Source organism: Phascolarctos cinereus, unplaced genomic scaffold (assembly GCF_003287225.1).
Source record: "Phascolarctos cinereus isolate Bilbo 61053 unplaced genomic scaffold, phaCin_HiC Scaffold_5;HRSCAF=322, whole genome shotgun sequence".
NCBI classification, from domain to species: Eukaryota; Metazoa; Chordata; class Mammalia; order Diprotodontia; family Phascolarctidae; genus Phascolarctos; species Phascolarctos cinereus.
The window spans coordinates 448,233,377-448,245,913 of NW_027555958.1; the positions used below are offsets into that span (position 1 = coordinate 448,233,377).

The 12,537-nt window shown below is 48.3% G+C and overlaps 1 protein-coding gene across 1 annotated transcript; it reads right to left on the reverse strand.

Annotated features, from left to right (window-relative positions):
* Positions 1-644: 644 nt before the first annotated feature.
* On the reverse strand, positions 645-8,011 carry KNCN (kinocilin). The gene is made up of 4 exons (XM_020987651.2): positions 7,361-8,011; positions 4,349-4,417; positions 2,750-2,824; positions 645-2,112 (listed from the first exon to the last, which is right to left on the reverse strand). Exons 1-4 carry the CDS (start codon positions 7,509-7,511, stop codon positions 2,003-2,005), a joined length of 405 nt encoding a protein of 134 aa, XP_020843310.1. The 5' UTR covers positions 7,512-8,011; the 3' UTR covers positions 645-2,002.
* Between the last annotated feature and the right edge of the window lie 4,526 nt (positions 8,012-12,537).

Genomic DNA, 12,537 nt, shown 5'->3' on the forward strand with positions numbered 1-12,537 from the left:
CAAGGACGTCTTTGTGTAGGAGATGGGCTTGAGGTGGACTTGGAAGAAGAATCTCAGCCTGAACTGGGATCCCAAGGGCAGGGATACTCCTTTCTGTAGCTGGTGGCCTGGAGAGACCATTGAATCACAGGTTTAGAAAGGCCCTTATTTGACAGATGAGGAAAATGAAGGTTAGAGAGGGGAAGTCACATGGTTAGTATGTGGAAGAAGTGGAACATGAACTTGGATCTTCTGACTCTTGGTCCAATGTGTCTTGTGTTTGGATGTGAGAGAAGTCAGGCAGAGATCAGCTTGGTGGGCTTCAAAAGAAACCAGAATCCAGACTTAAAAGTGATAATTTCTGGGGGCAGCTAGGTGGCACAGTGGATAGAGCACCGACCCTGAAGTCAGGAGGACCTGAGTTCAAATCCAGCCTCAGACCAATCACTTGACACTTACTAGCTGTGTGACCCTGGGAAAGTCACTTAACCCCAATTGCCTAAAAAAAAAAGTGATAATTTCCCATCCTTTCAAAATGAAACTAGACAATTTCTAGACAGATAGAAACTAGACAGATATAGAAAAAGAACCAGTCTTCTCCCTCTCCCAATTTTAAAACATTTTTATTTAAAATTTTGAGTTCCAAATTCTATCCCTCTCCCATGCTCTCCCTTCCCCTCCCCCCCTTCCCTGAGGCAGTAAGCAATCAGAATAGGTTATATATGTGCAATTATGTAAAACATTTTCATATTAGTCATTTTGTACTAGAAGACTCGAATAAAAGAAAAAAAATGAAAGAAAGTGACAAATAGCACGTTTCAGTCTACATTCAATCAATATTAATTCTTTCTCTGGAGGCAGATAATATGCTTCACCATTAGTCCTTTGGAATTATCTTGGATCATTGTATTGCTGAGAAGAGCTAAGTCATTCATAGTTCTTCACTGAACAATATTGCTGTTACTATGTACAACATTTTCCTGGTTCTGTTCACTTCATTATGCATCAGTTCATGTAAGTCTTTCCAGGTTTTTCTGAAATCATCCTGCTTGTCATTTCTTACAGCACAATAATATTCCATTACAATCACATGCCACAGCTTGTTTAGCCATTCCCCAATTGGTGGGCATCCATTTGATTTCCAGTTCTTAGCCACCACAAAAAGAGCTGCTATAAATATTTTTGTACAAATAGGTCCTTTTCCCTTTTTTGGATGTCTTTGGGATATAGGCTTAGCAGTGGTATTGCTGGATCAAAAGGCATGCACAGTTTCATAACCCTTTGAGCATAGTTCCAAATCACTCTCCAGAATGGTTGGATTAGTTTACAACTCCACCGACAATGCATTAGTGTCCCAGTTTTCCCACATCCCCTCCGACATCCAACATTTTCCTTTTTTGTCATATTAGCCACTCTGATAGATGTGAGGTGGTACCAAAAGAGACAGTTTTAAAAGAAATCAGACTGTGGCTCTGACAAAGAAATAAGACAATGGGTTTGCAAAAAGAAATCCAGACGCAGCCTGTTTAGGGCCACAGGGGTAGAGCATGGAGACATGGCATGATGGAGTCTGCCTCCTGCTGCCTTCCTGGTGTTTGTGGCTTCCAGCCTTCCCTTCCCAGCTCCACATGACTTTGGGGAAGTCTCTGGTCCTGCAGGACCTAGGCTCTCCTGTCACCAGTCACAGTGGCCAGCAGAAACTCATTTGGGCTGAACACCGCCGTTTGGAGCAGTTCTGTGGTGCTAGGGAGGCCAACTGTGAGACGACCCCTTCACTTCAGAGGTGTCCTCTCATGTTTCTAGCAGCTCTTCTTTTGCTCTAGTGATCACCAGGATTGTGTGGGGTTTCGTACTATTCAGCTGGTCTCCTGTCTCAGTGGTACAGTCCAGGGAAGCCAAGGCAGCCAGATTGGGAAGGGTTGGAAGAGATCGGTGGGATCTCCATTCCTGTCCTGTCCACTGGGCAATGCATCCCCAAGCAAAAGGGGTGGGTTTGACCAGGCAGAATCCAGCCTAAGGTCCCTCAGCTCTCTTCCGTCCCTCGACTCCCACCAGCATTGCCACCTCCAGGTTTCAGTTTCTCCAGGGTCCGGCTCACAGTGGAGAGACTGTTAGGTATATGACTCCTTATTCCTTGGGGGAGGGGAGAAAACAAGAGTATTGTTAAAGACAGAAGACAGACTCTGGGGGGATGATGGAAGGAGAGATATCCTGGTTATGCTGAGTGGATTCTGGGACGTCCCTGTTTCAGAGCCATGGGGATGGACTTTAGGGTGAAGAGAGGAAGTGGAGTTAGCATTTAATCCTTAAGGAGGCAGGGCTCGGTGAGGGCAGGAGGTCTACAGATGTCCCCCACCTCCAAAATACCTTGTATTTATTTGGGATTTATCTGGAATGCACAGATATGTGCACATGTCATCTTTTCCTCACATCTAATAGAATATAAGTTCCTTGAAGGCAAAGATGATTTAATTTTTGACTAGCAGAGTGCCTGTAGGTGCTTAAGAAATGCTAGTTAGTGGTTAGCTGGTTGATTAACTATAGGAGGGAGGGTAGGAGGAGGCAGAATCTTGGAATCTCAGTTAGAGGAGATGTTAGAGGCATCTAGTCTGACCTGTACCTGCTCAAGAGGTCCCCCTCACAACATCCCTGACAAGGGGCCAGTCTGTCTCCACTTGGAATCTTCTGGCAGTGGGTCCCCTCTATGATGGGGGCTGGGACCAGGTGGAAGGCTAGTTAGACAGGCAGACAGTGGGATCCTCACACTTACCTTCATTCTTCCCTCCACCACTGGAAGCCCCTTCCTCTCCACTGTTCCCAGGCTGGGGCTGGATCCTTAGATTCCCTGCAGGGGGAGATGTGATTTCAGTTTGGATAAGACAGCTTGTCCACTGATTCCCTGCCCTCGGTCCCCCAGTTCCATGGTCCTGATTGAGAGGAGGCAGTTCTTCATATCTGACTTCCACCCTTCCTGTTGTCTCTTCTGGTTTGCTGTCCTCTAACTTGACCTCTCTTTGGATCGCAGTTGTTCATGCTTCCCTACAGGCGGCTGGATGTATATTTTGTGTTGACTTCTCTGTGTATGTATTGAATCCCTCCCCCACCAGAACAGAAGCTCTTGACAGCAGGTTTTGGCTTTGTCTTCGTCCCCAACACATAGTAGAGGGCTGGACATATTTTGAGGGTCTAGATTTGTGATTTCATCGGGGACAAAACTCCCAAATTAGCCTCTTTCCCTGCATCTCATGATCTTGAAAGTTGCCTGGGACCATTGAGAGTTTAAACGACCTGATCAGGGTCGTTCTGCCAGTATATTTCAGGGATGAGACTTGAATCTTCATCTTTCCAACTACGAGGCTGGTTCTCTCTTCACTACCCCCACAACGCCCTCCACCTGGTGACCTGCTGGCACCCCCAGTCCTTAGCATAGTGCCTGGCATTCATAAATGTATATTGACTGAATGGCACATGATAGGCATCATAAGTAGGTAGAACTGTGGACAGAGTGCTGGACCTGGAGTCAGGAAGACTGGAGTTCAAATTCAGCATTAGACACTTCCTAGCTATGTGACCCTGCATGAGTCACTTAACTTATGTCTGCCTCAGTTTCCTCATGTGTAAAAATGAACATTTTTCCTAGGGTTGCTATGAAAATAAAATGAGCTATTATTTGTAAAACACTTTGCAAACTTTAATGTGCTGCATAAATGCTAGCTTTTTATTTGATATTTTTGGTCCTCTCCAGTTTTCTTGTGGAGAGGTGGGGAGGGATCAAGGAAGTGAGAGATGGGCACCTGAATGGAGGATCTGAGACTAGGAGAAGCTGGGCTGGGCTGGAAGTGTGTGTGTCGAGGAGGGGGGAGGGGAATGGTTTTTTCTAAATCTAAGAGTGTCTCTAGCAGGATGTGAGTCCTCGAAGTCATCGCTGTTGTCATAGCAACATCTAAACACATCTGTGAAGGCTTGAAACCTACACAGATGCAAACACACAGGCGGCCTCAGCACACACACACACACACACACACACACACACACACACACACACACACACACTTTCTGTCAATAAAAAGCTCCTAAGAGCTCGGTCCTCGATGAAGTCAGGGCTACAGGTAGTATGGTATCTCTTTTGCAGATGAAACAACTGAGTCTCTGGGGTCTCAGGGACATCCCCAGTGGGTGATTACCCATTTAGGAAATGCTGGAGTTGGGTTTCAAACCCAGGCTCCTGGCTTGGGGTCAGGTACTCTAACTACCACTGCTACCTCCCAGTCACACACTCTCATACAATCGCCCAGAGTGTCACATATCAGCACATGCCCCATCTCCCTTCTCCCCTCCCCCAGTCACCAGGTGGTCAGGTCACACTTACCCAGGGAAGGCAGGAATCGATCCAGGTTGAACCGAGAGTTCAGAAAGGGATAAGCCAGGATGAAGAGCCCTAGGCATGAAGGAGAGGAGTGAGACCCTATGAGCCGCTAGGATTCCACTTCACCCTCTGCTCCTATTCTGAACCATCTCTGTGGGGCAGACTCACAGGATAATCAGAAATCATACATCTAGAGTTGGCCACTGAGTCCAAACGCTTCATTTTACAGATGAGGAAACAGGCCCAGAGAAGTTATGTGATCTGCCCAAGGTCACAGAGGTTGCCAGGTTAGCAGTCAGAATGTAAATCCAGGTCTTCTGACTCTAAAGCAAAGGAGTATGTGGACTGGGGGTTCTGGGGAGTCAAGGAGAAGACAGAGACTCAGGATTTGGAGGTTTGGAGAAGGATTCAGGTGTCCAAGACGGGCAAACAGTTGGACAATATGAGTCCTGAGGAGAATGGAAGTGGAAGGCAGAGAATTCAAGACCCTCCTGCCTGTGAGGTCAGGGTGCCCCTCATATACCACCTACCCTACCTTAGCACCCTGCTCTCTGTCTCTGAGCCCTCTGCCTTCCACAAGCCTGGATCAGGTTCTTCCTCCTTCAGAATTCCCTGCTGATGGCTCTGGGCTCCACAGTCCTGACTTGGAAGCTCACACTCTAACAGCGGATTTTGTAAATTTAGAAATTATTTATGAAGCCCTTAACTTTAAGCAACAGCAAGATGCTGATACCATAGTCTAAGCAAATAAATGGAGCCCCCACAACTCCCTGGATATTCCTTGTCAGGGATCTCCCTCTCTGACCACCCTGAGAGTGTTGGCTTGGGTTATAGAGGGTCAGAATTGGAAGAAGTCTTTGAGACCATTGAGTCTGCCCCTGTGGCTTTACGGAGGGGAACCCAAAACCCCAGGGGGAGGCAGACATTGGATCTCCTCCTCCTCCCATGTCTCTCCCAGTGCAGAGCTTGGCACACGTCTGGGCACACAGGCAGCTGGGGGAAGGTGTGTAAAGATTTGCTGACAGATGGATGGGTTGCCATATTCCCTATGATTGTCAGGAGGGAGGGTCTCCAAAGCCTCCCAGGGCAAAGCTCTCACCCTGACCTTGGGGGGTGGCCAGATCTGGGGCTGGGGCCAGGTCTGGGGTTTCTGTCTGTGTCACCAAACACAAAGGTTTCCAATGAGGCACTATCAGTGCTGAGTTTTGTGTCCAGGTCTGGGACCCCATTTTAGGAAGGACATTGGCAGGCTGGACCTTGTCCAGTAGGGTGGGATGGATGGTAAAGGTCCTTTAGTACAAGCCAAAAGAAGATGATATGAAGGGACCGGAGGTGTTTGGGCTGGAGAAGAGAAGGCTTGAGATGAGGACAACATGAGAGCTGTGTCCAGTTATCTGAAGGCTGTCATTTGGAAGATAGATGAGGCTCACTGGGCTTGGTCCCAAAGGACAACACTAGGAATAGTGGAGGGAAGTTACAGAGAGGCCAGCTTCATCTCGACGTCAGGAAGAACTCCCCAGGAGTTTGAGCTGTCCCAGAATACAGTGGGCTGTCTGGGAGGTAGTGAGCCTTCTGGCCTTGAAGGTGTGCAAATATAGGATCTTGATTAAGTAAACTGCACAGAGCATTCTGACCCTAGGAGATTGGGGTGAGGTGCCTCAGGGCTCCCTTCTGGCTTTAGGGAGACCATAAATGAAGTCTTCTTGATGGACGGTAAGGAGGAGTTTGGGGCTCTGCCATGGATCCTTTCCTCAGGCCGTGGAGCTTCAGTGGGTGCTAAGTCCCATCATGGCCCCTGCAGGATGGCAGCTTCCCTCCCTGGGCCCCTTAGCCTGAGGCTCAGCACCTGAGAGATGGAGGCTGAGATAAGGTGAGGTAAACTTGAGATGGGCTATTCTATTTCCTTCTGGGTCAGGAGAATGAGGCCACTATGATATTCAACACTAGTGAATCCAGCCCCACCCCCTGCTCCCTTCCTCTCTTCCCCCAGAGCTGGGTCACTGTGGTGGCCTGGGAGCCTGGGGACTGGATTCTACCTTCTATGCCCAGAAAATCAAGCTGTCTGGGATCCTACTGCCCTCTCTCTTCCCTGCACAAATAACGGCAAAGAGTGGGCTTCTAGGAAACCAATGGGCCTGAGGCTAGATTTGGGCAGATCTGAAACTCCAAAGCCCCTCTCACAAGTGGGTCCCTTATCTAATCTCCACTTGAAGAGCTCCAGTGATGGGGAACTCTCTACCTCCTGAGGCAGCTCACTCCACTATGAGCTAGTTCTTGTTAGGAAGTTCTTCCTGATATCTAGCTTAAAACTGCCATCTATATTTCAGTTTGTTCTCCTGGTCTCCACACCAGTTCCCTCACCATTCTAGCTGCCCTCAGACCCTTGCCCCTCAAACACTGAAGAGTATCAGGCAGCTGTTTGGGGCCGAGGAGGAAGGGAATGAATCTTTTTCCTGCCCACACACACCCTTTATACCACTGACCTCCAAGGACGGCAGGGAAGGGGGCAGGGGTTACTCTCCTGCCTTCACTGGGAGCAGCTAGTACTGTCCTAAGGTGCACTGCTGCTGGGAGGAGGAAGGTTACTAAACCTACCTTCTTCCTCATTCCTTCTCTTTAATTGAGAAGCTCTGACTCTAGGAACTGGTTCTAGCCTGGGATGGGAGGATGAGGGATGAGGGGGTGATGAGATCAGAGCTTGAATCTTCAGGGAGGATTAGACAGCCTGGTGAGTGAGGAGTAGGCACCTCATTCTGTAAAAGGTGGTGAGCTACACCTGTAGCCGGGCAGTGTGGGTGGGGATGGAGGTATATACATGGTGCAGTGAGGGGAACAGATGTCCTGCTCCCTTCCCTGTCTCTTAAGGAACTTTCCAAGATATCTTTTCCCCTGCAGGCTTTCTTCATTCTCTTCTCCCCTCCCACCCACCTGAGTCCCCTCCCCAAATTGCTGTACTGCCCACTTTGTCGGCTCACCTTGTCCCCCTCACTCCCATCCCAGGATCTCTCCACTCACCCAGGCCTGCAGCTCCAATGAAGATACCTCCCACAGCTGCCGCTGCAGATGAAACAGACACCCCAATAATGATGCTGCCCGCCAGCAGGCCCAGGGCAGCACAGGCCAACTGCAGGCATCGCAAGTCCCGGCCATTGATGGGGACATCCATGTAGGATTGGCCCAGGCCTTTTCTCTGGCCACCAGGTATGAGCACCCCCCAGGTCTCAGCTGCAGCAGTCCAGACTGTGCCTGGTCCTTAGAACCTGGGTGACTCCAGCAGCCTGGTCAGCATCCTGGCTTATCTGTAGTACTGGCTAGGCTCCATCTCAGATGCATCCCCCTCTTCCTCACCTGGGCCTTCCCAGGTGCCCAGATCCTACTTTGCCTCTAATGTCAGCCTCTCTTCTAGAAGGTTCCCTTTGGATAGGGTTGCCATCCAGGTACCACCAAGGCAGGATTTCTGCTTGGGCCTTGGAGGGTTGGGAGGACCATGTCTCATCCTGCTGCAAGCTGCCCACTGCCTACCTACTTCAGAGAGACCTCAGCAACAGCTCCTCCCTGCTACACATCTTGCATCTGCTTAATGCTCCTTCCAGGGTGGCTGTCTGGGGACCCTGTGATCCCAAATGGGATGGGAGGGGTGAAACACAGAGACCACAAGAGCTCAAGTTCTTCAGGAGATAAAGGCAAGGGTTGCATTATGAATAAGGCCAAAGCAACATGAGCTGGGGAGTGGTTTGGGATGGGCAGGGAGGGAGACAGTGCCTGGGCAGGGTAGATTGCTCTAGGAGGCTTCCATGGCGCCCTTGCTCAGACTGGGCAGTGGGGTATAGTGCAAAGGGAGGGGAAGGGGGAGGGGGGTTCAGAGAACTTAGGTTCAAATCCTGACTACCACTTCTGAGCAGTGTGACATTGGACAAAATGTCTTCCCTAGGCTGTGACCCAGTTTCCTTCTCTGTAAAAAGGGTTTGGATTCAATGATCTCTAAGAGTCCTCTCAATTCTGATATTTTTCTTGATAGATTTTGTATTCTTTATTCTCTGCTGTAAGACCCCTCCCAGCTCTGATATGCCCTATTCTAGGCTATAAATCTGCTCATCTCCAGAGCCAATCATCCCCTACTCCTAGGACTCCAGTGTCACTTGCCAATTACTTTTCTACCCAACACTCACTGTAGGTCTGCGTGGACTCTGGCAGGTGGCCAGATAGGCCACGCAGGTAGATTTGTGTGTGATGGGGGGTGGGGGTGGGAGGGGAATATGTGATAAGAATCTGCCTTCCCACGGCAAGCCTGCCCCCTCCATAGCTTCTCTCATGGATCTGTCCATTGTCCTAGGCTCCTCGGATCAGCTTTGGAGCTGGAGAGATCGCCCTCATTTTATAGAAGAGGAAACAGCAGTTCAGAGAGCGGGGAGTGCCAGGCCACATGGATATCGAGCAGCAGAGCTGGGGTCTGACCCCATCCTCATAGTCTAAACTCCACACTCTTTCCACCAGGCCTCAGAAAACCTAAACCTCTGATAATCCTGGTGACCTCTGTTTGGGGGCTGCAGCTCCTGTGTGCAGCAGGGCCTGCCTCAGTCACAGAGTCTGACAATTCAACCAGAATTTATAGAGGGGTTATTATGGGCAGGGCACAAGGTGATAAGGACACAAAGACCAAACAGTCCCTGCCCTCAAGGTTCTTACAGTCTGTCGGCAGGTTATGTTGGGTCTCTTGGGTATCACAGACATGATTGGATGAAACCTGCTTACTGTACCATATGTCTGAATGGGAATACCTTATTCAAAAGAGGCAGGAAGGGAAAAGGGGGAGGGGTGCTGTAGCATTATGTGTTAAGAAGGTATATCATAATTTCTTGCTGATGATTCTCAGATCTAGTCATCCACCTGACCCTCTCTGCTGACTTCCACACTCCTGTCTCCAACTGCCTGTTACATATCTTGAACTGCACGTTTCATAGATATCAGAAGCTCGTTATGTTCAAAACCAAATTTATGTTTCTTCCCAGACCACTCCCTTCTCCAGTCTTCTCTGTTACTAGTGAGAGTGTCAGCCTCCTCCCAGTCATGCAAGGTTCTAACCTAGGTGTCATCCTCAGCTCCTCATTCTCACCGCCTTCCCCATATCCAGCAGTCGACAAGTCCTGTTGTTTTTACGTTTGTGTCATCACTTTTACACACTCCCTTCTCTCCTCTGATGCTGGCTGTTGTCCTTCACACTCAAAGAGGACCAAAATGACATCATTATGTTGGGTTCAGTGTACAGTGCCTGACATCACCACTACCACCCTGGAGCAGGCACTCATCACCTCCCTCCTGGACTCTTGCAATGGCCTGCTTGTCAGTTCTTGCCCCAAGTCTCTCTGCCTCTCTCTCTTTCTGTCTCCATGTATTTCTTTCTGTCTCTGTCTCTGTCTCTTTGTCTCTGTCTCTTTGTCTCAGTCTCTTTGTCTCTTTCTCTTTGTCTCTATCTCTGTTTCTACCTCTGTCTTTGTCTCTGTCTTTCTGTCTCTGTCTTTGTCTCTCATTCTCCACTCAGCTGTCAAATTGGTCTTCCTAAAGTGCAAGTCTAACCATGTCACTACCCACTTCCCCCACCAAACCCCTTTTCAATAAACTCCAGTGGTTTCTCATCATCTCCAAGATAAAATACAAAATCCTCTGGCATTCAAAGCCTTTCATAGCTTGCCTTCCTCCTGCCCATCTTTCCAGTCTTCTTATACCTTATGCTCTCCTCCAAATAGTCTTCAATTTAGTGACACTGACTGTGCTATCCCTCAAACAACCCACTCCATCATGTGACTCCAAGCATATGCAAAATCTGGTGGGGGGAGGCGTAGTGGGCTGAAACTTAAATTACAATAGCATCAACAAGACAAGTCAGCAAGCATTTATTAAGCACTTACTGTGTGTTGGGCACTGTTCTAAGGGCTGGGGATATGAAAACAAGGCAAATATATGGCTCTGCCCTGAGGACTCCATAATCTAATGGCATACACATGGCCCAAGGGTATCTCTCCACCATCGGCCCTGGGAGTCCTTCTGTACCTTTGTGGAGGCCTCAAAAGGTTCCCTTTCTTTGATGGACTCCAAGAAAAAAATGCCTTCTAGAGTGCACAGCCTGCATTTCTCTGTCAGTAGGGATTGTGATCCCAGAAGCTGTCACCATCCTCAGGGGGCTGTTTTTGTACTTCTGTCTGTTGGGCTTCCTCCATCATCAGCCACCATGGCTCTGGATCATGCCGCTATAGACTCTAGTTGCCAAGGGGACCTTTGACGTATCTCCAGTCACTTGGGGCACTCCCCACTCTAAATACTCAAGATCAGGACAGAATAAACGCAAAATAAATAGAACTGTCATACACCCAGAGACACATGGTATCAAGGCACGCATGCTCACATGTATATGTTTGTGTGTGTCTGTGTGTAGTGTTGGCAGCTTTCTTCCCCTCCCCCTGCCCCAAGAAGCACCAAGCAATCCTTCTCACTTAAAAACCATCAGGGAAGAGCCTGACAACCTTGTGTGGGCACATTTAGCTCCCTCAGCCTTCTGGCTCCTCAGCCAACCAAAAAACTCTTTGTCACTACACAGTACCATCTCCTCAATAGACAGAAGGAGGCTTACCAAGTCATGCTGGATTAGAACCAGGCAGGCAATATCAGCCACGTTCAGTACAACTCACTAGGAAGAGTAAATCTGAGCCTGCTAGGTGGCAGCTAAGTGACACAGTGCCTAGAACACTGGACCTGGAGTCAGGAGCTTCAATTCAGTCACAGACACTTACTAGCTGTGTGACCCTGGGCAAGTCATTTCACCTCTATTTGCCTCAGTTTCTTCAATGGCAAAATGGGTATAATAATAACAGGATTTTTTAAAAAGGGCCAGTAATCATGTAGCTTTTTTTTTTTAAAGGCAATTGGGGTTAAGTGACTTGCCCAGCATCACACAGCTAGTAAGTGCTATGTGTCTGAGGGCAGATTTGAACTCAGGTCCTCCCGACTCCAGGGCTGGTGCTCTATTCACTGCACCACCTAGCTGCCTCAATAACAGGATTGTTGTTAGGATCAAATGAGATAATATTTGTAAAGCACTTTGCACAATGCTTGGCACACAGTAGGTGCTTAACAATGCTTGTTCCCTTCCCTTCCTTTTCTCTAAGAACTGGGCCTTCACTAGCCAGTACCTCATTAGATATGGAAACAGTAAGAGAACACTGAGCTTCCCTAGATAAATTCAAGTTCTCTGACCCAGATGGAAGGACATCCTGGGGTCCTGAGAGAATGGGCAGTTGTGATTGCTGAGCCTCCATCAATGATGTGGAAAATATAGTGGAAGACAAGAGAAATACCACAAGACTGCAGAAGGACAAACATTGTCCCAGTTTTCAATAAAGGGAAGAGAATCAAGCCTGCACATTCTAGGCCAGTGAACTTGCCTTGGGTTCCTGAGAAAAGTCTACATGAGGCAATTGAAGAGATGGTAGGTGAATAAGCAGAAAGGGAAGCAATTACCAACAGCCAGACTAGCTTGATCAAGGCTGGACAGCTCCTATCAGATTCACCACATTTCTCCCCCCCCCGCCTTTTTTTAAACAATATACTATTGAACTGGTAGATGAGAGGAATTCTGTGGATACAATTCACCTAGATTTTAGCAGAGCTTTTGATAAAGTATCCCAGGCTTTCCTTGTGGAGAAGATGGAGAGCTAAGGATTAGAGAAGTTAGATACAGAGCTGGCTGCATGGCTGGACTCAAAGAAGAGTTGTTAATAGTTCAACATCAACATGGTAGGTGGTCTCTAGTGGAGGTCCTCAAAGATCTGTGCTTGGCCCTGTGCTCATCAAATTTGCACATGACCCAAAGCTAGAAGGGACCAACACACTGGATGACAGAGTCAGGATCCAAATGGATCTTGACAGGGTAGTGAATTCAGCTTAATGTGATAAGATGAAATTAAATGGGGATAAATGTAGTCTTGAACTTGGTTACAAAAATCAAATCCACAAGTACAAGATGAGGGAGGCATGGACAGACAGTAGTTGTCCTGAAAAAGATCTAGGGGGGGAGATCTGAGGAGACCACAAGCTCAATATGAGTCAGTAGTGCAATGTGCCTGCCAAAAATGTTCATATGACCTTGGTCTGTGTGAAGAGGGACAGAACTTTTGGGAAGAGGGAGAGAAGGGTCCTAC

What these genes read in the sequence shown, in the direction of transcription:
- KNCN (XM_020987651.2), bottom strand. Translation starts at nt 7,511, where the DNA reads ATGGATGTCCCCATCAATGGCCGGGACTTGCGATGCCTGCAGTTGGCC. An exon ending in TCGATTCCTGCCTTCCCTGG is followed by an intron (nt 2,825 to 4,348) that starts GTAAGTGTGACC and finishes CTCCCCCTGCAG; the next exon opens with GGAATCTAAGGATCCAGCCC. An exon ending in TGGTGGAGGGAAGAATGAAG is followed by an intron (nt 2,113 to 2,749) that starts GTAAGTGTGAGG and finishes CCCTCCCCCAAG; the next exon opens with GAATAAGGAGTCATATACCT.